The following is a 24,701-nucleotide window of genomic DNA, read 5'->3' on the forward strand; positions in this document are numbered from 1 at the left end:
GAACCCACGCACACACTCCCCACCGCCGGCGACGAGGGACTGAAGGGCGTGGCAAGGGCTCCTTCCGCTCGCGCCCCGCCCCGCGCACGCGCGCTCCCACCAGCGGCAGCCCGCGGGGCTATGCTTCCCGCCCCACGTGACATGGAGGCGGAGACGGGAAGGGAAAGGTCAGTGTCGACGCCGGCGGAGGGGGAGCGGAAGGTCAGGGTGCCGCGGAGCGGAAGTGGGAGCCTGAGCTCGTCCGCCATTGTGGGGAAGCGGAGCCTAGAGCAGGGGGGGAAGCGGTGCTGCGTCCGGCCGGTCGGCTCCTTCCAGTGGGAACCCGATCGGCGGCGGCAGCGAGCCTACGCGGCGGCGACGACAATCAAGCGGCGGCGGGGAGGAGGCGGAGGAGGAGGAGGCGGCGTCCGCTGCGGTGAGCGGAGCGGCGGGCGAGCGAGCGAGCGAATCTCTGGCGTGCGGAATCACTCGAGGCCCAGGCGGAGCGGAGCGAGGGGATCGCGGCTCCCCGTGAAGAATGTCAGCCACCAGCGTCGACCAGGTACCGGCCGCGGAGCGGAGGGGCGGTCGCCCGCTCCCTGCCCTTTTATCATCTCTGGCTCATCGTTAGCCCCGGCGGGGGGGGGGGGGGGGGGGCAGCTAGGCGGCCACCTGCACCTTCCCTCGTCGTTGGGGCGGTGCGGTTCGCGGCCTTCTCCTTCCCGCCCTCCCTCTTTCCCCCGCCGCCGCCATAGGGAGCAGCGATTAATCGGAGCCGGTGGCGCCCGGGATGGCAGACCCCTTTCCCAGCCCGGCAGGCCCTATTTATAACTAATGATCCGCGGCAGAGCCGCTCCGCCTCCTCGCCCGCAGGGCCCGCCGGCGCTCAGCCCCGCGCCTCCCGGCCCGCCGCCCGCTCGGCTCTCCCCGCCTGGCCGGCCCTTCGGTGTGTTCCGACACCCTCCCGGCCCAGCCCCTCCGAGCTCCCGTTTTCTCTCTCGGCTCCGGGAGCGCCTGGGTGCCGGGCTCCCCGCGGCTCTCTACTCCGTCTCTTCCCTCCCAGGGCACCCCTAATTTCTCAGGCTCCTCCTTACCGCATCATTTCTCTTCTGTCACCCATCTCTTCTCCCTTCGGGCTCCTGGTTTTTCGTCCTTCCCCGCGGCCTCCGCTTTTCCTAGCTGTTCTCTCTGCGTGCGCTGTGCTGCACTTTTTTAGATGCTTCTTCATGGAGCTTAAGAGTTTGTTATTTTGTATGTTTGCTAGGCCTCCACTGGCGTTTCTTTCCGGCTGGAATCTGTTCTGTCTTGGTCTTTGCTTCTTCATGGGCTTCTGCCACTCCCTGAAAGTTTTGGCCCTGCATTCTGCTGCTCCCTTTAATTTTGTGTCTCTGTCTTTAATGTTTTATTTCTTAAGTCCCTGTGCATGCTCCCAAGTTTCCTTTTAAGCACTTCTTTCTAGCTGAATGATCTCTTAGTTTTTCATTGCTCAGTCTTCCACGAAGGCTTCTTCCCAACTTTTCTAGTTCTATGTCTCTTGTTCGTCTCTGCATGCCTTGGTGTTTGGATCAGAATCGTCCTAAATGATGAGGCGTTTGGGGGGTTTAAGTTTACAGAGGTTTTTTCTCTGGTTTTGGGAGATGGAAGTAACCAGTGCAGCCTTAGAACAGTGTTAAGCACTGTTACGATAACTCTGAGGCAGATGCACATGAAAGCAAGATGGAGGGGGTTGCCTTCTAAACTTTCAAACCTCTGAATACTGTTTTTTTCAGGACTAAAAATCATTAGAGAGTAATGGAGCTTTGGAAACCCTCCCATGTTTAGTTGTATGTAGGAGCAGAGATGAACTAGATTTTCATGAGCTGACTTTGTTTTTTCCTAAGCTATTTTATTTTGCTATAGAGGAATTAAGGATACTGCAACTTGTACTGTTACAGTGATTCTTAGTGCATGGCAGAGTGTTTTGTAATAACTAATCGTGAAAAGAAAAAAGTCCTTATTAGTTCCTTGTGTGAAAGCTTCATACAGGCTGCATCATTTTCTCAGTGTGATTGCCTAGATGAGGAATGCACAACTTGTAGTTAAGCTTACGATATCACTCTATATTCCTTTGTGTATCTAAACAACAAGGCACTGTACAGTACTGCCTGATAAGAACCCATCAGTCAAAAGATGACATATGATAAGTTCTCATGAAGTTCTAGTACTGGTAGTTACCTTAAGCTACTAACCTTAATTGTTCTTTTACTCTATGCTTTGTTTATTGTTTATATTTTGGGGAACACATGACACAATCAAAATCCATTTGTTCACGTTTTCAACGCCATTTATACTTTACAAGCTGTAGAAGACTAGGTTATTTCAATGTTTTTTGGTGAAATTACTTCTGTTTTTAAGTTTTGCTTAAGGTAATATTTTACATTATTTTATATAACAATAGTTTTTACAATAGAATGTTTTTAATAATATTTTAAACTGATACATAAGTTGAAAGAGCAGGTTGGCAAATAAATGGAATTATCCTGAAGTAAACATTAGAGGATTCTAACTGTATTTGTTTTGCCTCTCCCCCCCCCAATTTTCTACATACAGAGACCTAAAGGACAGGGAAATAAAGGTAAGTTGAGTCCTTGTATTTCATCACTAATATTGCTGCTTATGGAGGTTAATATGTCTTCAGAAAATCATGGGAAGAGAACGTAGCTATTGAATGTCTTTTATTTCAGAGCAAGATGACAGGAAATTTTGTGCCAAAATGTTGTTTCCCAGCATTTTTACTGCAGCACAGCAGTGCATCAATTTAAAATGGTTTATTTTGCAAATGAAAATTAATGTCAGAAGTAAGATGATAACCTAGGAATTTCTTTTTAGTTGATAGTGATATGATTGTGTAATCTCTTTAACAGTACACCTTGGGCCTTTCTGTGCAGAGAATAGAATCAGTCTACTAGAATCATCAGGAAGAATCTTTTGAACAGCTTCCTTAGCTTGTGAGACAACAGCCACGTGACTATTTAGTTACTCATATCTATCTGTGAGCAGAACACATCACCTTCCTTATTCTCGGAATCTTTGTGGGCTTTTCATTTCACTGTCAGTATAGAATATTCCCTTAGTGTTAGTAGGCCTTCTGCTATTCTACTTTTTTCCATATTTCTGCCAACACCTTAATTTTTAAATGCCATATTCAGTGGGGTTTCTTCTCTCCCACAAAAATAAGGAATGAACTACTTTATGTTCTTCTCTCTAAAATTCTTGGCAAGTCTGTTGTAAACAGCATCTCAGCTTGTATCTTGCAGTTTCTTTCTGGTTGGCAATTTCTTTTCTTTGACATAAAGACTAATACTCTGGGAATTCTTTTTGCCTAATCTGTACACTTGTGCCCATTTAATTTTTAGGTATAGAATAACATGTGCACCGTTACCTTCTTGTGTTAATATCCTTATTGTTTGTTTATGCAGATAAACTTTGCCTCTCACTGTTCATTATCTGAACTAGTCTAATTGTTCTCTGTGAATTGTCATTCAATGTTAACTGCAGCATACTTTTTCTGTGTGCATATTACCTGCTGCTTATTACAAATATCACTTATGATGATGTTTGGTGAGTGGCACATGATTCTTGAATCTTGCGGAATTTGTTTGTTCCCTTTCATTTCTCTGCATTCAGAGTAAAATGAGCTTGTGTTTACATCCTCAGACCTCCTCAGTTTCATCACTCTTGAGTACTTGTTGTCTCGTATTCTAATACTTCTATATTTCCTTCCCCCCCCCCCCCAAAAAAAAATAAAATGGAGTTTTTAACTATTTCTTTGTGTCTTTGAAATAGTTTTTATTTATATATTCCATATTGCCCTAAAATGAGAAGAAAAGTGAGAATCATTTTAACAAGTAGTTTGGGGCGTTGTGTTCTTTGAATTACCCTATCTCAGTTTTAGTAAGGTTATTGAGATGCATCTTCTAGAGAGTCATGCAAGTAGTGTTTGAACTGTACTCCATTTATATGGATAGGAGCAGATATATTAACCATTTCTAATTGTGTGTTATGTTGCAGTTTAACAGTGAAAGTGTAAAAGTCAGCTTTAACTTATTTATGTTGGCATATTTTTGTGTGCTGTTGTTTGTAAATACCACAGAATGTTTGCATCAAAACACATCTCCTAGTTTGCTATGTATGGAAGAAATTCTTGTACTTCTGTACTTGGATTTGTATGGAATATATCCTTTTAAATATTGTATACTTCCTGTATATTTTCTTGGTAAGAATATAACCTAAATGAAAACTGTAGTGAAACAAAGCAAAATCTCCTCCATTCTATTAAATTATTTGGTTTAATGTCTATTTAATGACACTAAGTTATGATTCAGCATTAGATTAAAGGGCTAGGAGGTTGGAGATATGGTAGCACAGTGGAACATGAGTAGTTGCTTTGGTTTAGAGACTTTTTTGAGAGGATAAATTAAGTTGGTATCAGCAATCCTTACTAACAACATATTAGCAGACAGTATTTTCTTTTCAGGTGCCATGTTAGGCCCCAGGTTAAGGGAGCCTCAAGGGAAGATGTGATACTGAGTTTATAGACTAACCAGGGGTTGGTTCTGTGCATAAGAATTACAACGTTAGAGGATGCTAAAAGATTACGGTCCGCTGTTTTGGCAGCGCATATGAGAGAATGTGAGTGAGCAGTATAAGGGGTGTATGCATGGAAGTAAAACAGTTTTTCATATTGAAACAAAAAATCCTAGACCTGCAAATGACAGGGGGAGGTAGCTGATTTGTATTGTTTAGCAAAATGTTTAGTGTGCCTTGTTTTAGTTAATTATAAATTGGTGTATTGTGCTGTTTCCCTTGACCAGAATTTGTGGGATTGAAATTCTAGTAGAACTGTGCTATCCATCTGTTGTGTTGGATATCAATGATAGCATTTCAGAGACTTGAGTGAGTAAATTATCCTGTCTTCAAAGTTTTCTTTTGATTGTCAGCTACTGTACAGTTGACAAAACGTCAGAGCTGACATCAGTCAAATGATGATTTTTTTTTTCCTTTGTTTGTTGTGCCAGTGTATCACACCTGTTGTAGGGAAGTGCTGACTTGTGTTTACATGTGTGTGTATAATCTTGGTTTTGTAGAAGGTTTAAATGTAAGCATTAGTTTTAAAACAAGAATGAAATGTTCTTTCTTTTTGTATTTATTGTTCACATTACCCAGGGTGTAATAACATCTAATGAAAAATTTATTCTTATGCCTTTGGCCATCGTTTGTGCATTTTGCAAGTGGTTATTCAAAGGACAGTAGTGGTTAAAAGAATATAAGCTTTAAGTTCCTTTACTTAATGAGTTGTTTCTTCCCAATATCCAATTACACTGTATGTTTTCACAGTGTTTGCAAAAGTATATGGTATTTTCAGAATTGGATTGATACAGATATTTTTAGTAACTGTAGATTAGTTTCAATTGGTATTCTTCATTACTGCCCTGTTCAGTTGGAACTTAATGTGAGATTTTGGGAATAAGGCATGCATCTTAATCTGTTTGCTCTTGTTAAATGTGTGTGGGGGCTACATTCTTCATTATTAACACATTATGTAAGTTAGAATGAAAAAACAGAGGAACATGCTTCCACTGATGCTGTTTCACTGAAAAATGTGTATGTTTACTAGGAAGGATGTCAGTGCAGAGCTGTTTTGTGTCACTGACTTAAGATCTTGGTACAAAATGAATAAGAAATAATATTCTTGTAAGTGTATTTTCTATGTTACTTGTAATGGCAGACCAAAAATAATTGTGTCTTAAGTGACCTTTAGATACCTCTGAAATAATAAGCACAGCAGATGCATGTTTTGTGAAGATTAGCTGTCAGTATGAGGAGATTAATTTTGATAGGATTCTGGTCTTGACATACAGCTGTTTATTCCTTTGTTTGTGGTAGCATGCTTTTAAGAAACTTGTATGCTGCCATCTGTGTTTTTCATTATAACAGAATTCTGTGTGAGAATTGTGCTCTCCTACTATTTGGTTAAGTCTAAGCAATAGCATCGACAAAAGATTTTGAGGCTCATCCGTCATGTGACTGGGCCAAATATAGAGAGAAATATAGTCTTCCAGCTCATTGATATGTTATCATTGTGTGTGAATTTAGGATGATTAATGACCTTTCCTGAAACTCTTTATGGGGAAGAAAAAACCTCAACACCTGCAATAAATTTTTAAATCTTCAAGAAGATATTTAAAACACAAGTTGCTTTCTTCCTTTCCAGATACTTGCTTTGAAAAAAAATCTTATGTTGTTCTGTGTTAAATTATGCATTTTTAGCTCTTTACTACTGTCTGAAGTGAAATTTTCTCAGAATTTTAGTTGCTCCTGGTGATTTTGTCTATTCTTCTGTATTTTTTTTTTCTTTCCAGTTAGTTTCGTTCCTTGAAAGCAGTTTGTTTCAGAGATGTTAAAGTCAAATGTGGGGAAAGGAAAAATAATAATGAAATGAAGTGTCTTGGTCCAGGCACCCCTTAGTTTGCAACATGAACTTTGGGTGGCAAAGCCTCCTTCTAATAAATTGGAAAAAACACCGCTCTTAAACACTAATTCCAATAAAGTTGAAGGTTTTGTTATATGGTTGCGTATACTTTTCAGAAGCTAAAACAGGGAAACCACTGAGTCAGCTCCTGATTTGTCATCTCAAGTTGTAAGAAAGTCAGCTGTTGTAACTTCTGCTGTCACGGTTTCTCAGTGCACCTTCCTGATCACTATAAAACCTTGAGAAATAACAAAAAAAATGCATTCAGAAAAGCAGTTATTTATTTTTGAGAAGAGGTCTTAATCTTCAAACTGTATAACTGCAAACTGCTGTTTTAAGTCCCTGTTCTACTTCGCACCACAGGAAGCAGTGGAACCTAGTAGAAATTTGTGCAATTTGACTTTGTTTGAATAGTAGCCTAGGGGAGGGTAGAGAGACACTTCAAGTAATTTGGGCAGCTGGAAAATTCCAGGTAGGTGTAATGCCTTAGATGAAATTAAAGGTAATAGGAGGCCAAGTAGAGCTGGTAAGAAGAGATTCCAATGTATAGGGGCATACATGCTAGGAAAGGATTTGTAATCACCGTTGGGGACTTTAGCTCTTGTTTCTCTCCTGCTTTGTCCCCTCAGAGCTTCAGAGATGCCACTAATGCAGAACACCGTAATAGTTACGTAGGAAATACAGAATAAATAGCTGAATAATGGTGTCCTTCATGGTTGTCTTGGTGGGTAACTGCCTTTCCTCCTGGCAGGAGAATGTTGTATGTTACAACTTTCCCTGAACCTATTGAGTATGTCTGATCTGGTTGGTCGGTCTGCACATTTGCACTTGGTCTGGTACTTCTGGAAATGCTGGATTTACTGCCTGTGCAAATAAGGTGTGCCTATAGTTTTTTCTTTGTCTTTGGAGCTCAGGAAGGAGTAGTCAGGAATAGTCTTCTCTGGTTTCCATCTTTCCAGACCTCTCTTGAGATCTGATCAGGATCATCAGTAGAATGAGCTATTTTCTTTGACTTTAGAAAGCAGTGTGTAGAATAGTACGTCCAGTCTTAACAAAGCATAAGTAGAAGCATTTCAGTTTACAAGTGATTAAGAAGTATTATCTAGATTAAAAGTGCAACATAGATCTTCCAGAGAGCATACCTAATACAGATTTACTTTTAGTTTCAGTACAAAACGGTTCGATTCATCAAAAGGATGCAGTAAATGACGATGATTTTGAGCCATATCTAAGTAGTCAGACAAATCAGGTAAGTGAGCATTGTTTACTATATTGAAGTTAATTTTGGAGTTCAACTGACTTCTAGACTTAATTTTTGGATGATATTTCTTAGCATTACTTGCTTGAATATTCATTGAATTTTTATTTATTTATTTTTTTATCCTTGTCTTATACAGTATCTTAAACAGGTAAAATCTTCTTAATCATTCTGGAAAAAATTTGGTTTAAAAGCATGCTCTGATGTGTTCTACTTTTGTGCTTGTGCTCTGACTTCAGAAAAATAAAGTTACAAGAAGCTTGAGGAAAAAAAACAAACCCAAAGACCAAAACGCAAACCCTAAATCAAAACCCTACAACTTAAAACTTGCCATGAGATCATCATTTATTGGATACAGTTCAAAACAACAACTTAATTTGCTCTGAGAAAATGTTAACTGCTTGGACATGATTTCTTTTGAAGTTGGTAGAGGTAGCTCACAGTTGATGGCAAAATAGATTGAAGCGTAATATTACTACAGTTTAGTTACAACTCTTCTGCCAGGAAGTTAATGAGCAGTGAATTGTTTCTGTAGTTGAAAGTTAATACTTGTTAAGTTTGTAAACTGTAGCAGTCTTGAAAGAGGGAGAAAGTACAAATTATTAAAAGGCTTTGAGAATTTTGCTTGCATTCTCATTTTGTTGGTTTTTTTTATTTTTTTTTTTTTAACACAACATGAAGGAAGCATCAGCTAGAAGATGATAATTTTGCATTACTTTCCCAAAACCATCAGAAATGATATATGGGTAGTCCTTCAAGTGTCTTTGAACTTTATCTTCTCAAGAAGTAAATGCTGTGGTTTTCCATGAGTCTTGGGAAGTATGATTTGAATTTAGCTAGGAAACTTTGTTCTGCTGTATAGTACTTAATGACCATTCTCAACAGCGTAGAAATGTTATGGTTTGATTGTTGTTCCTCCTGAAAGACAGACATTCTTGTATCCTTTTCACTGTAATATTCCAGCAGGAAGCGAGAAACAGCTAGAAGTGAGGAATTTGACAAATAACTAAGAATACCAAAACTTCAGATCGTAGTTGCAGCTATTTTTCTGTGTTTATGAAATTACAGTTGTTAAGACTTTCTTTTTTTTCCTTTTTTCTTTTAGTAGCTTGTTATTTTCTTCATACTGTTGACATGGAGGCATTTTAAGCTTAGCTTAGTTACTAAAAATAATCTATTACAAAAATGGAGCTCCTTAGTCCTTTGAGAAGGTCTCTTGAGGAAAAAATGGCCATATCTAATGGATACCTTGTGCATCTTTTACACTAGGAGGAATGGTGGAAGTTACAAACGCATTCATGTAATCTTTAAAAATGTTTTGGACTGCAGTACAGTGTATTGGGTCTTTTTCCCTGAACATAATGTCTGTATTGCTGATTTTTTGTCTTATTTTCTTTTTCAGAGTAACAGCTATCCACCAATGTCAGACCCATATATGCCTAGTTATTACGCTCCATCTATTGGATTTCCATACTCTTTAGGCGAAGCAGCATGGTCAACTGCAGGTGACCCTCCAATGCCATACTTGACAACTTATGGACAGATGAGTAATGGTGAACACCATTACATACCTGATGGTGTATTTAGTCAACCTGGGGCATTAGGAAATACCCCTCCATTTCTCGGGCAGCATGGATTTAATTTTTTTCCTGGGAATGCAGACTTCTCTACATGGGGGACAAGTGGATCTCAGGGACAATCAACGCAAAGCTCTGCTTATAGCAGCAGCTATGGCTATCCGCCTAGTTCTCTTGGGAGAGCCATAGCAGATGGACAGGCTGGATTTGGCAGTGATACTCTGAGCAAGGTGCCTGGGATTAGCAGCATTGAGCAAGGCATGACTGGACTGAAAATTGGTGGAGATATGACAGCCGCTGTGACAAAAACTGTAGGCTCAGCTCTTAGCAGTACAGGTATGACAAGCATTGCAGCAAACAGCGTGCCCCCAGTTAGCAGTTCAGCACCTAAACCAACCTCATGGGCTGCCATTGCAAGGAAGCCTGCTAAACCTCAGCCGAAGCTCAAGCCTAAAGGTAATGTGGGCATTGGGGGTCCTGCTGTACCGCCACCACCTATAAAACACAACATGAATATTGGAACTTGGGATGACAAAGGGTCAGTAGTAAAAGCACCCCCAGCCCAACCAGTACTGCCTCCTCAGACTATAATCCAGCAGCCTCAGCCATTAATTCAACCACCACCACTGGTGCAAAGCCAACTGCCTCAACAGCAGCCTCAGCCACAGCAACCACAACAGCAACAAGGACCTCAGCAGCAGGCCCAGCCTCACCAGTTGCAGCAGCAGCAGCTGCAAAACCGCTGGGTAGCTCCTCGTAATAGGGGTGTTGGCTTCAGCCAGAATAATGGAGCTGGTAGTGAGAACTTTGGTTTAGGTGTTGTATCCGTCAGTTCCTCACCTTCTGGTGTGGAAGTGCACCCAGTGCTGGAGAAACTAAAGGCCATAAATAACTATAATCCCAAAGACTTCGATTGGAATCTGAAGAATGGACGGGTGTTTATAATCAAAAGTTATTCAGAGGACGATATTCATCGCTCCATTAAGTACTCTATCTGGTGTAGTACTGAGCATGGTAATAAGCGCTTGGATGCTGCTTACCGTTCCCTGAATGGAAAAGGCCCGCTCTATTTACTCTTCAGTGTGAATGGCAGTGGACACTTTTGTGGAGTGGCTGAGATGAAGTCTGTTGTGGACTACAATGCATATGCTGGTGTCTGGTCTCAGGATAAGTGGAAGGGGAAGTTTGATGTCAAATGGATCTTTGTCAAGGACGTTCCCAATAACCAACTGCGGCATATTCGCTTGGAAAACAATGACAACAAACCAGTTACCAATTCGAGGGACACTCAAGAGGTACCCCTAGAAAAAGCCAAGCAAGTGCTTAAAATAATTGCTACTTTCAAGCATACCACCTCAATCTTTGATGACTTTGCACATTATGAGAAGCGTCAAGAGGAGGAGGAAGCCATGCGTAGGGTAAGAAATCAGTGTCATTATACTAGCTCTTCTGTTTTTTTCTGGTTTTGGAAACCTTGTTTTTCATACAGCTGGAACTTGAATGTGTGAGTGTTGAATCAGAAAGTGGTGCTTTTTACCCAGGGTGTCTGTACTTGATATAATTGGCTTTTAATGAAAAGATTGCAGTTCCTGTAACTTAGCACAGGTATGTGTTTAACCACAATACTAACGTAGGCCTGCACAAGTGGACTTCTAACATGTTTCACCCTTCAAAGTAAACAAAACCTGAATTAAGTATATTATCTATAACTCAGGTATTTTAGTTTAGATGGACATTTCTGATAGTTAATTTCCTAAAAAAAAATAATTAAAGAGTAATATATAGTTAATATCTGCAAAGAAGAGTATACATAGGATAAATCTATACAGAAACTTTTTTGTACTGGAGAAACTTCAGATAAACAGACAAGCAAAAAAGGCATTTAATTTAGGCTGCTGTGTAGTACTTTGTCTTGTGTGTACTTTCCCTACTTGTGTTCACCATTGTCCACATTATTTACTTTTACTATATTTATTTTCCCCCCGAGGCTTGCTAGTAACTAAATGATATGGTTAGAAACGTATCAGGAACTATTGTACTTGTTAGATGATGTGCAAGTATGCAGAAATGGGAGTTTGCATCAGTGCAGTTGGGTGGTAGTGCTCTCTGTTCAACCTGTCACACCACCTACATAACCACGCCCCAGCCCCAAAAATCTAGGGTTTATACTAGGTAGGGGCCTTGTGGGATGTGGCATCTTGAAGTTCACTTCTTGAAGCTGCCACAATTTTGGCTGTGCAAGAAGTTCACCTGCTTCACAGTCTCCTTTTAGATTTCTAGTGCTGCAGTGGTTCCGCTCTTCTTGTACGTTCCTAATCCTTCAACACACGTGTTGCATCTTATAAACCAGTTGTGCATGCACAAAATCAATTTTATAGTTTTACTGCACAGCTCTGCAATAAATTGTCACATTGAAAGTTTTTATTGTTTGGAGACGAATATCCCAGTTGGGTGTGTAGTGCCTTTTGAATTTTTTTTTCCAGAAAGAAAACTCAATATGTCCTAAGTCAGTATTGTTACTTCCATGCTATCTTGATGGTGGAAGAATGGGCAACATTCTAAACTATATATTCAATGTAAGGGAAAACTTTGAGGTTTTAGTACAACTTCACTGTGATTTTGATAATGTTTCAGGACTAAGACTATCATCTTTCTTCTGTGTCATTCTTGTTTCAGTATTTTGTAAATTTTTGATGGTGTAAGGCACTCCACAAATGACTGGCTTGCTTCAAAAGTATGTACTTTTGTGAAAAAAGGAGTTACAATCCAGACATGCCCAAGCAACTGAGGAAGATATATTCCATTTGTGGTTTTGTTTCCTCAGTAGTAGATGAAACCACAAAGTATAATGGAGAGGGGGAACACAATGTTTCTGTATATGCTTAACTTAAAATGCAGAGTACAAAATTCAGCATTTAGTAGGTCTCTAACTAGTCGACTCTGATTATGCATATTTGTGTAATAAATAACATTGTTTCTTTTAGTACCCTCAGGGAACCATACAGTACCTGTATGACTCAAGTACTGAACTCTGCGTTTGTCTGTTAAGCTATCTTTGCCAATACTATTGAGAGAAAACATAGTGGTCAAAGATACTAGGCATTGATTCTTCTGCAGCATTGTACAAACTGGTTTTGAGACAAATGCTGAAAAAATTACTTTAGAGCTGGATATTTGGTTGTAAGGTTTTGTCTTTGTAGATATATTTGAGATTGACCTTAAGGAAATGAGTACGTATTTAAAATATAGGAAGTCCAAATTAATCTGTAGTTACTAAGAGTTCATCTTTATCATTCTCTTATGATTATTGATGTTAAACCTCTAGGTTTCTTCTGTATCGCACAATGTACAAGCAACCCATCTTTAAATTGTAAACATACAATTGTTAACTCTTCTATGATTCAAGTATAGTTTGGAAATGCAACAATTAGTATTGTAAGCCCTGGTTTATGGTTAATTGAGTAATCCTTTATTACTAGTGCCAGCTAGGCTTTTATGGAGCTGTATTTAAATTTGTGTACTTTCTACTGCCAGTAGAACTGTGTAAATTAAGTTCGTGCCCATTTTCTGTGGCAGCTGGGGCAGTCAGTTTCTAGTGTTTTGGTCATGAAAAATATGTTTACCGCTTTTAATAAAATATTAAATGCATCAGGCAGTAGTAGTCATTTACATGTTCCTTGAAGGTTCAGTTAATGTTTTATTGTTGCATAGGTGGTAGCAAACTTTCATGTAACCAGTGATCTAAACATAGTAAACAGCATGTGATTTATGGATTTACTTTATGACTGTTCATCATTCTAGCTAACTTACTTTAAAATAATTGGTTGTAAAAGTTTAATCTTAACAACTCGGGGGGATCAATAATTAATTTCCAATATGACCCAGCAGTATGTTTTATTAAAATATGGCAGCATAGTTATAAAAGTGCAAGGAATAATATGTGACTAACATGAAACTTCAGTCACTTTGCCATTTGATAGTTTACTTGCAAATGACTATGAATAGTCTCTTTAAGTGTAAATATTAGAACTCTGGTGTCTGCCACTATTTGATGTGATCCTGGTGTCTGGAGGGTACCTACAGTTGGGGTTGGAACCAAATTGTGCACTAACTATTCACACTTTTCTTATGGCTCAGGTTTCAGTGTTCTATTTTAAACATACAAGTGCTGTGATCTTTTACCAAAGGAGCTAAGAAATCTGTGAAGTTCTCCATGAGTTCTCTCCGTAGGATATTGAAGTAATCTGAAATTGCATTAGTCCTTAGTTTGACCTGTTGCTTTGTGGTGTAAATGTGCATATTTGTTTGGGGGGGGTGGTGGGGGGGGCGGAGTTTGTATTAGTAGTTATGCACCTGATCTTCAGTAAATATATAGATCAAAAATAAATGTCTCGTATTAAAAATGCAGCTGTTGGAAGATTATACCTTACCTTCAGATGGTGGCTTGTTAACCTGCAGTTACCTCTTGTCCAGGGACAACTTTTGTTGCTTTTTGCTGCACAGTTCTACTTTTGTAGCATATCATTGAAAAAAAGATCATGGCTCCATGTAACTGTAAAACACTTTAAATGTTTTTCTTAGTGAGATAGTTCAGAAAAACAATATAATTTTCATCCATGGGGAAGATAGAGGAATTCAATATGTATTTGTTTATCTAATTTGCGTTTAGAATTTTTACTTTTCAGGAAGCCTTTGGCCGATAAATAGCATTTAAAATACTAGCTTTCTCCTGTTGTACTACATATCTTGTAATAGGAATGCAGATATAGCTGAAACTTTGACTGTTGAAGTGAGTATTTCCTCTGCCCCACTTCCGATACTCGTGTAATTGGTTGTTAATCTGGCTGCAGTGTTAAGCAGTGTAACTCCTTTCCACTCCAGGTCATTGCTGACTTTGTGCTTGATTTGATATTTCTTAAAAATACATTGAAGGAAGGAAGGGAGAGAACATCCATCAACTGTAGACACTTCTTCCTCCTCCAACCATCCCTATTAGGTTATAATGTCAAAATGAGTACATTCACATTCCTTGTACAAGCCAAGAATTGGACGTTTTTAATGTAGTTAAATGATAGTTGTACCAGATGACTTTATAAGGTTTGTGTATTTTCATCTAAGAGAGATTCAAAACAGTAAATGAAACGGGTTGTGTAATACCTGCTGAGAAACTTGTGCATTTCCTGTGTGCTTTTGATGATGTTTCAAGGACTATTATTTTTCAGTTTCCTTGAACTTGATGCTTATCTACAGTTTCATCTTCATAAATTAAAATGGTATTGCAGGTATCATGTTTGTTTTAAGAAGAAAGAAGGAGAAGATATGTTTTTGTTCTGTTGATAATGATGAGTATGTACTCCTTGTCTTGGGAGAAGAGAATTATTTGGCTAGTGTAATTTTAGACATACTGTTCCAGAATTTTCATCCCATGGTGATGTGCTTATTTACCATGTCTTCATTTGCTTTTGTATCTCTAGTCTTTTGGAAATGCTTAAAAATTACCTGCAAATTCTCATGTTACAGACACAGGGATTTCAAATGTGCCTGGTTTTGGTGCATTTGGTGGAGTCAATTGTTTCTGTTCAGTGGTAGAGTTTAGAATTTGTTACAGGATGGGGATAGTATGGAGAGGTCTCCATGTTAAAATATGGTATTAGAGTGACTGTGTAGGAGTTTGAGCAGTGATGTGTCCTGCCCTTCTCTAGTATGGGAAAAGATAATGCAAGGGGAAAAGTGCAGTATTGGACAGTTGAATGAAGGAGATGGAATGTAATTCAACTTACAGGCAGACTTAGTTTATAGTGATGCTTGCATTGATCTTGTCACGTTTTACCTTATGGTTTAAAATTCCTACCTACAAAGTTGAGCCTACAGAGTCCCTTTGCAGGGTGGATTTAAATTCTCTGACCCTGGGACTTGAAAGACCAGTTTCCCCTGTAAAATAGGGACCCCTATTGGAAAAGATAGGAATATCAACCAAATGGTTTACTTTAATGCTCAAGAGACCAGTTGTTTTTGGAATCTAATTCTTTAGTGTCCTTAAATATGAAGGTAGCTATCAAAGGAGGGACTACAAACTTCAGTTGAGCTAGAACTGTGACAGTTTACTTTTTCTAAATGCTGTGTCTTCAAGTTGGTTTTAAAGCAGAGAAATAATTTCAATCTCTACGTCTAGAGCAAAAGCAGAACCTTGAGTATATGTGAATAGCTGTTAAAATTCATGCAGCAGCTTTCTGCTTCCTGCTGTTCCTCCTCAGATTGCAGTGCTTTGTTAAGAACAAACTGACTAGAACACTGGTGATTTTTCTGCAGTTTGCAGGGAAGAAATATGCCTGCATATTGCAAGGAAGTCACAACCTGTGTGACTTTCCACATAGTACTTCAGCCTTGCTTCATTGACTCATATCACAGGTGGCCTGGTTAGCAAAAACTCAAGTGAAGATTGCTGGTGGTGCTTTGTTAGAAAAAATAGAACTGTAAAACCATACAGATCTTGCATTGCTAGTAAAACTGTTTCTGTAGATTCAGTTGAATTAGGATTGTTTTATATCAAAGTTGTTTGGCTTTAGCCTTCAGATTCATCTAGTTGAAATGGTACATTACAAGAGTTCGCATCAGATAATAAGTAGTTTGAGCCCAGTTGTTCGTGAGCACCTTTTCAGAGGTTTGGTAGTGTACTTAATATTGACAGGTAATTATAATTCTTGTTTCTGTACCTAGTGATTGTAGTCAGTTATGAAAAAGTAAACACAGCATTGCATGTTCATTGAATATATGAAATAGAATATAATGAGAAACCAACATAAAATAAGTTAATATTTACTTATGGCAGACTGGAATTTGCGTTACATGTATGCAAAGAGCATGAGTGGTGAGGCTTAAAGAAAAATTGTCTGAGAAATTCTACCACAGTGTATTTTGTAGGCCCCGCAGTGGATGTCATTTCCCTTCCAAGGCTACTATAGAATCCTTAGCAGAGTAATTAAATAAGATCATCTTGTTGTTGCCCTTAGGCGTCTGAGAAAAATTAATGAAGGTGTTAGTCATTCTTTTGCTTCTTTTGCTGGGACAGTGTTCATCACTGAATGCAATTTCCATAGATGTAGCTAGAAGCTACCTGTTGTCAGACTTCAGAAGCTGATGCTGTACGCTGAGTATTGGTAACAAACATTAATGAGGATTTAGAAGCTTGATTTTTAACTTTTTAACGAACTTGCTGAAATGGCTGTCTTGTAGCTAATTGAAGTCTGATATTTCAAAGTGATGTGCAGCACTGAAAAAGACTCGCTACTTGTAGTTAGAATTGACCAATCCATCACTGAAGGTATCTACTGGGGAAAACAAGACTGGAAGGGTTTTTCTGGTGCATGGAGTTCAAGCTTGGTTTCTGTAGAGCCTTTCCTTGTAGTGTTGTCATATGATACCTTTAGATAGGTTTCTTTCCTCACCTCTGCCTTCTGAATGTTTGTATCCTTTTATTTATGTACTGTGGAATTTCACATGTGAATTAAGTTCTTATTACCTTTATCATTTACCATAATAAAATAATACGTGCTGTCCATGTTCCATTAACGATGCATGTGTCTGCTCAAATGTAAACTTACTTACATTTTACTGTAATTTGTTCATACTATTATCATGAAGTATATTTCAGAGAGTGAAAGAAGTAAAATGCCATCAAAACTGATAGGAAGATAAATAAATTAGAAGTCTAGGTCTCGCAGCTTTTTAGACTTTCTTAATATTTATATGCTTTAAAGCCTTGTTTACTGTCTGGAGTTCAAATGATCTGCAGCAGCAGGGTCTTGGATGAGTATTAATTCATAAGGCTTACTGGGAGAAGGAACTGCTCTGGAGTTGTGAAACCTCATTTAACTTCCTATGTTGAAGTTGATTTTTAATTTGTGGCTAGTAGTTTTCACATTGGGATAAGGAATAGAAGCCATCCCTACAGGAGATAATTTCTGGGTCCATGTAAGGCTTCTATAAATCCTTCCCATCTGATTCTCCCTTCCCATCTTTCCAGAATTTCCAGAAGTGCTTCTCGCAAAAATTTAAGTATTTTTACCTAGTTTTGAGGTAATACCTGTGTTTAGGAGATTTGCCCTCTCTAGTTTGGAATTCAGGAGTGAGAAGCTTAAAACTATGTAAAATAAAGGTTCTTTTTTAAGTTTCAGTAATGTAGTTTATGTTAACAGTTGAGATCCTTGTCCTAAATGGAGTATAAACTTTCCAGCATTTTTCAGTTTTCTTAGTGATCTGTTTATCGTTGTGGTTCTCAAGCACTAAGGTCAACATTTATGCTGTCATAACTGTAATGGTACACTGGGGTGCAATAAACTGCAGATTATGGCTGATGCCATTAGTAAATGAGATTTCATGAACTCTGCTGCGGCTTCTCACCACCTCTGCAGCTGTCTGTTCTGCCTCTGCCAGGTGTTTGTGCCCACGCAGCAGAGCTGGCAGTGGAGATGTGTGCCTGCGCCTCGGTTCACAGAATGCAGTCTGACATGTTAGCTTACAGTGCAGATGAACAGGGCTTTTAAATTGAAGATTATATCGCAGTTTGCAGTGAAGCAACTAAGATGTGCTACGTGTTCCCTTCTGCAGCTGCTGTGAGAAGGCTGCCTCTTGGCAGAGGGGCAAGGCAGACAGCTTCAGGCATGAACGTTTTAAACACTGCAGTAAGATGCAAAAGTAAGATGCAAAAGTTCGGCAAAATACAGGGGTATTTTTGCAAGTAGAGCTGATGGTGCAGGAGTTGACTCTGTGTGTGAGCTCTGCACTGTGAGTTTGCAATCCTGGATAGCTTTCAAAATGTACACAGTGAAATACTTGCACTTGCAACTGCTATAAAAAAAGCAAAGGTCCTTTCAGGTCTGCTTTCCCTCACCTTGAGATTCAGTTTGTGGGATCTTGGTGAAAAAACAAAAATACAGGTGAGGACTTTAGTAAGTTGTTGTTAGCGTATCATTTATATTTTTGCTACTTAGAGTGAGGCTTTTTGATTTACCTTCTGTGTGACAAAAAGTTCTAGGGGTCAATGTTGTATGTATCTTGATAGTTTTGTTTTTTATCAGATTGGGTCAGGAGTCATTTTTGTTGCTTTGAATTTTGAAATTCTGTTAGCATAGAGATTTTGTTAAGCCTGAGGATAAATTACATTGCATCTACTTTCCAGTGTGGGATCATTTGATTAATGCCCTAAATTCAGAGGACTGAAATTTGGAAGTAAGTCACCCAGCCTTGCAGTTCAGACAGAGCGAATTCCAGATTTTTGTTTGCACTAGATCAATGCCTGTTTCTCAGGTCCAAGCATTTTTAGATTCACTTTCACTTGGTTAGTTTGTTGTGTGTGTGAAATCTGCTCACCGTATGGTATGCAGCTGGCAGGTACCTTTAACCAGCCGATACATTCCCACATTGTTCTCACTCAGATGGTATTTAAATTCCAAGTCCCACTCAGAAACTCCCCCTAAAGATGGGTAACCTCACCCTGGAAAGTTCTGAAGTGAAGTTGGCCTTTGGCAGGGAACTTAAGTTGATTGGAGAAGCTTTTTATCTGAGAGCATCCGAAAAGATGTGACTCATCTGAATGTAAGAAATGAGACCTTGTGTGAAAGGGAAATGCAGTCATTTATGCTGGAAACTTCCTCTGCTCCTGTGGTGGAAACCTGCTGGGGATAAAGTCTTCTGCTAGTTTGCCCATAATCACTGTTTATATAAAACCAGTCAAACAAAAGCCATCCCCAAAACCCAGAAGAATACTACTTTTTGAGACATGAAAAGGCAGCGATAGCAAGTCTCACCAGACTTGGAAGCAGGGGGGGTGTGTGTGTGTGTTTGTTAGTTCACTTTTGAGTGTAATACCACTACCTGTGTTTTAAATAAATCAAGTTTTCTCTGTCTGTTTTGCTGTCCAGAGTATCCAAATATCCTTGATACCAGTATCTGAAGAAAGTAATGTTGACTTGCACTGAAAAATGTCAAGTTTGTATGTCTGTGTTAAGTATTTAAATGTAAACATAGTAAAATGAAACTTTTGAGACTACAGAAAGTGGGTTGGGGGTGTTTTGAAGCCTTTTTTCCTCATAGAATTCAGAATGGACTTGAAATTTGTAACAGCAGGTAGTCAGGATATTGTTCCCTCTCTACTTTGAAATTTTATGAGCTTAAAAGCATTTTGATTTCGGGGCTATGGAAAGCACAAGCTTGGTCAGTTTACTGTGCAATGCAGAGAGAGGCTTTCTAGACAGCTTGACTTAGTGGTTACAAATGTAATACCTGCACATGAGCTGGAAGTGATGCTTAATTTATATATAGGTAGTATTGAAAATTGTTAAAATATTAATAACTCATTCATTAACACTGCAGTTTCACAGGCTCCTACTTCATACCACAGTAGTGTTTTTCAGCATGGTGCAGTTCTTCCAGTTGAACTCTGCTAATTGTAGAAGAATAATCCGAGATGTGCACAAGCAGGCTATTTTTGCATGCCTTACATGCATAATGAGGCACGAGGCCAGTGATCATCTGTTTTCAGCCAAGATATGCCCTGTTAACATATCAGTTTGATAGTATCAGTCATTAATACCATCTCACATTTTAAAAACAGTATCTTGCTATGAAAATACTAGTCATGTCTCTTTGAACTAGGAATAAAATGATACCTAGCAGAACAGTGCAATTATTGCTCCCCCTCTAAAAAACACTGAAGTTCTGCCCTAGAGAATGTCCAATCTTAGATATATATCTCTTGGAACCATGGGTTGCTTATTGTGACCAAGGCCTCTGTGTGAGTTCTACTTTGGTGTTCATCTTGAGATAACTTTGGAGGTCTGCCTTGGAGAGAACTAGATCATCACCTGGACTCTAATAACCAGTATAAATGTTATATATCCTCTTATTTCATAATAGTGTCTTTTTGGCACCATGTGCTTGGGTTCATACACTAATTTGCACTTTTCCTAAACAGTTTCTAACATAATAAAGTTTCAGTATGGTATCAGAGTGGTTTTGAAATGCCTTCTGGTTTATTTTTGTTTTCCCTGCTACATTTATGTTCCATTTATAACATGCTGTGTAATACAATAATAATAAAAATACTGGGAATGAGGTTTCTGTTTTCTTCTGAGTGGAGGAGGGAGCCTACCTCTCTTCCACAAAGGTATTTTAAAACATTTATATGACATGCTCAATTGTACATGTTAAGAAAGGCAATGCAACTGGAGATAAATTCTTAGCTTCTTAGAGTCAAACTACAGTGTTTTTACAGTCTAGAAGATGTAACGAAGGCAGTGAGATACAGTTTATTGATCTGTTGTTTGTTTGTTTTTTTTTTCCCTAGGGGTAGTCATAAAGCCTAAGTGTATGTTTGTCTCAAAGTAAAGGAAATGGAGGGTGCTGAGAAAGCACTCAATGTTACTCTGTTTAGTAACTTGTAGACTTATAAGAAAGCGTAAGAATTTGTTAGTCCCTGATAAAGTGCAATTAGTATTTTAGCCCTTAATCGTAGAAAGTTATTATATCATTGTTTGTATTGCACAGATGACATTGCACACTTTATTCCTTTACACCAAATGCAGCATCTTGCAATGCTGTGAAGGTGTTGTACGTGAATATGGCCTTGGCTGCAACTCAGGTGTGCATTCAAGTGGGTTTTTTTTTTCCAGTCATTCCAACCTTGCTGGTTTTGCATTTTGTTATTTAAAAAAAAAAAGTGTGGATGGCTTATTTTTATTGTTTTTCTTGCTACTTGAGAGATACGTTTATATGGAAGAGGAGGAGGTAATGGGCCAACTTGTTCCTTTACCTTTTGACCACATGCTGTGACATTTTATTGTAGGGGGCTTTGAATGACATAGTTGGGAATGGGATCTTTGCTTTTCCAGGGATATAATGGATGGAGAGTAGAATGTTTAAATATTCATGCAGAGCATTTCTTGACAAGTGAAGCTTTTTCCTTGAAAGCTTGTTGCCTGAATTAGAAATGGCAAGCAGTGCAACTGTTCTAATGAGGAGAAAGCAAGCAGATAATGTTTAACTGTATGTATTAACATGATTTTCTTTGTTTATGTTTCTGTTTTTTTTCAGGAGAGAAATAGAAACAAACAATAACTAAATGGAGATGTCCTGCTAGAATTACAACACTAATGATGTAGACTCTGGAAATGCCTAATATGTCTAAGAAGACGTTATTAAAGCTTTTTTCTGCTTAAGGTGACATCTTTGAACACTTTAACACAAAATTGACTCTTCTTGTAATGGTTCTCATCAGTGCATCTGCCCTTATACTCTCTCACCAAACACACTTGAGAACTGTACCTTCGTCAAGCACTTTCTGTCCTGAAGCTTTTACCAGTATCTGCTGTCTTTTGTATTTATGCATCCTAGCTAAGGCACAGGAGACGGAACGAATGCAAGGATTCATTAATTCTTTGAATTTGTTAAATACTAACATTTAACCATTAGAAGTGGTTCAATGATGTGAGATTCACATTGCTTCAACTTAATTTTTTCTTTGTTGTAGTTTTTTTAATTGTCAGTTTTTAGCTATTCAACAGATTAAAAGCAAATCATGCCATATTTAGTCCTGGAGTAAAACTCAAGTCTAAATGTTCATGTGAAAATTATTGTAGTAATCTTTTAATATGGCAAAGCAACTTTAAGCTGCAGTTTAGCCAAATGAAACGTAACATGAAATTATACTAGAATGACATTTCCCTTGTTTCAAACTGTTTGGTGTAAGAGAATATTAATATGCAGCTTGGTGGACACCACCAGTTAATGCACATTTCTTTATTTTTTTTTTTTCTGTAACATGTATACTGAAAAAAGTGCATTTGTCTGAGGAACTGTTTGTTTGCTACCACTCAATGAATCTCAGTTTTGAGTAAATGTACCTCAGTCTAAATCAGACTTTTTATGACCTTTATAACTACATTTAAAATAATCTTTAATTCCTATTTCTGGGTGTTTGCAAGCCTTGACAGACTGCTATCATGAAAGTGAAAATTTACTCCTCTAGGTGATTCACTAGCTAAATAAACATAATTCTTGTTTAGCAAGCATATACTGTTTCTCAAATTTTTTTTCTTTCATTGTCCCAATATCCAGGTGTTTTTTTCCCTATTAAAAAATATTTTGAGAAAAATACTTTAATCCCTGGAGATGACATATTCATAGCCATGTTAACATGATTTTTTTGTTAGAGCCATTCATCAAGAATTTTAGAATGCGTAATTCTATATAAGTTTCTAACTTCTAAAAACGCTATCTTTTCTTTCAGTTTGTGTAGCAACACATTCTGTCTGCTGGAAGAGAATATTAAAAAAATGTTAAGCGGGTGTATTGACTGTACAAAATACTGAACAGCCTGTACTAAACTCCAGGGATAGCTTTCTCTTTTTAGAATGGCAGTGTAGAAGTCAGATATGTTATAGCTTAAAATAGCAATACCACATATTATTTGAACATGTTTCACATCTTACTGCCCAACACAGATGTTTATATTGTGTTTCAAGTCCTTCAGTTACAGATTCTGGCAAACAAAGTTCTGGAGTTTAAGTGGGAAAGGTTCACTTTGAATACAGACTATTTTGCTGTATTTTATTTCCTCTCTTCCAAAGCCCCTTGCACTCTTCTAACTTTGCAAATACAAAGTTCAATACACACTTATTTCTTGCTCATTGTTTAAAATGTTGTTTGAGACTGTGGAGTAGCAAATGGGAATCTTAATTCTTAGTGCCAGTTTTCTGGAAGCTCGAAAGAGAAGTCAGTCCTGTATTTTGGAGAAAAGAAGCAACCTCACTTAAATGCGTATGTGTAACAAATAGCAAGTGGGTAAGGGAGTGATAAGCAAAGTGTGTATTGTAAGAGGAGACTAGGAGATAAAGGTTTCAAGCCCAAACCATATGAAATTTGGCTTAAGCCCCAAAATTGCCACTTCCATGTGTATCTGTTTCTTGCTAACAAGTTTTAAAGCTATTTGTTTCCCTCTGTTGGCTGATTTATGGATTACTGCCTATTATTGCAACTGTCATTGATCAGTTGAAGTGGCAAAGGTCAGTGTTGTGAGTCCAAAGAATGTAGTCCTGATGATCCCTCAGAGGATCAGCATGCTTCAGTTTCTTTGTTACAAAAATATCTAATGAAAATGCACAGAAGTTTCCAGTTAAAAGAAAGCTACTGTTAGAGTCAGGCATTCAGGAATTGATTGCATGTGCAACCTTAATTTGCTTCCACTGCAGTATACATATTTTTGCCGGCTTTGTTAGTATTTCCTGCTTTATCCCTTGCCTCTTTTATTCTAATAGCATGAGCATTGCTCTTGGGTTGAATCAGGTTTAGTATAAAATGGGTTCATCATGCCATTGCAGCCTTTGAAAGCTTGGAAAATGAGACAGGATTGTGAGAGAAGGAGGTGATCACATTTAGAGAGCTGTGACAGTTCTTACACTGTTCCAGGATTGCTAGCAAATCCACAAATAGAAGAGTTTTATTGCTGATGGTGTTAGTCATGTTGCGACCGATTTGCTGACTGCTGAGGGTTTAGTATGTGCAGCTGAAATTAAAAGGAATTTTATGTGCATATAAAGTACTGTAAAAATAGTATATAACATTGTAAAATCAGTTATAGAGTGCTGTACTAATTAATGGACATGTCAAACTTCTAGCCTTCAGCTTCCTTATGCACAAGTTCTTTTCCTCCAGAAAGAAAAGGAATGGTGCTTAATATCTCAAATAAATGTAGAAATACCTTTTTTTTTTATTTTTGGTCTGATTTTTCAATACAGTGAAATTGTTGTAATGGCTGCTTGCTAATGGAGGAGTCAGTGGAACCCCTTTTCTGTTCCTGATGGATGTCTCCTCCTTTCTGTCAGAATTTGTTTTCCTGCGGTCCATACTGAGCCAGTTGAAGATGTTTTCTGCTGATTGAATGGTCTGGGCAGTCCTCTGTGAGGTTGTATGTTTGGAAGGGAGATGGCGGGAGGGGAAGGATGTGTCCTCTCAGAAGCAGGTACCCACTGTTGAATAGGCTTAGCTGCACTATAGCTACACACCTGTGGGTTGGTCAGCCAGAAGTGCAACAGGATGTTTAAAACTGGGAAAGGCTCCCCAAGAAAAACAAAGAAGATCAATTCTGGTTTCAGTGTAAGATTTCAGTAGTTATACAGTGAAACATGGTAGCATGCACATTTAGCGATACCAGGAGGAGGGGAGTAATGCAGGGTATTTTCCATTTTGACCACTTTTTTCACTTTGGAAGAGACTTGTGAATTCATTACAGAAAAGTTAAAGCTGGATGGCTTGTCCTAAAAATGCAAGTGGGACACATTAAAGTTGTATGAGTTTTGCTGACCTTTGAGTCTCTTGACTT

The 24,701-nt window shown here is 38.5% G+C and overlaps 1 protein-coding gene across 2 annotated transcripts; it reads left to right on the plus strand.

Moving 5' to 3' along the window:
• Nucleotides 1-402: 402 nt before the first annotated feature.
• Nucleotides 403-24,085, plus strand: YTHDF3 (YTH N6-methyladenosine RNA binding protein F3). Of its 2 annotated transcripts, XM_057426270.1 has the most exons (5): nucleotides 403-541; nucleotides 2,569-2,593; nucleotides 7,654-7,739; nucleotides 9,151-10,743; nucleotides 21,416-24,085. In XM_057426270.1, exons 1-5 carry the CDS (start codon nucleotides 518-520, stop codon nucleotides 21,437-21,439), a joined length of 1,752 nt encoding a protein of 583 aa, XP_057282253.1. In that variant the 5' UTR covers nucleotides 403-517; the 3' UTR covers nucleotides 21,440-24,085. The 2 variants fall into 2 exon arrangements, with proteins under 2 accessions (XP_057282253.1, XP_057282254.1); XM_057426271.1 differs by lacking the exon at nucleotides 7,654-7,739 and having other exon boundaries at nucleotides 437-541.
• The last annotated feature ends 616 nt before the right edge of the window (nucleotides 24,086-24,701 follow it).

Source organism: Pezoporus wallicus, unplaced genomic scaffold, assembly GCF_028554395.1.
Source record: "Pezoporus wallicus isolate ANWC-B61680 ecotype Strahan unplaced genomic scaffold, APGP_CSIRO_Pwel_v1 contig_4131, whole genome shotgun sequence".
Classification (NCBI taxonomy): domain Eukaryota; kingdom Metazoa; phylum Chordata; class Aves; order Psittaciformes; family Psittacidae; genus Pezoporus; species Pezoporus wallicus.

Excerpts from the sequence above, each read along its gene's own strand:
- YTHDF3 (XM_057426270.1), top strand. The coding sequence starts at position 518 with ATGTCAGCCACCAGCGTCGACCAG. Across the intron at positions 542-2,568 it reads CAGCCACCAGCGTCGACCAG|AGACCTAAAGGACAGGGAAA; the intron begins GTACCGGCCGCG and ends TTCTACATACAG. Across the intron at positions 10,744-21,415 it reads AGGAGGAAGCCATGCGTAGG|GAGAGAAATAGAAACAAACA; the intron begins GTAAGAAATCAG and ends GTTTTTTTTCAG.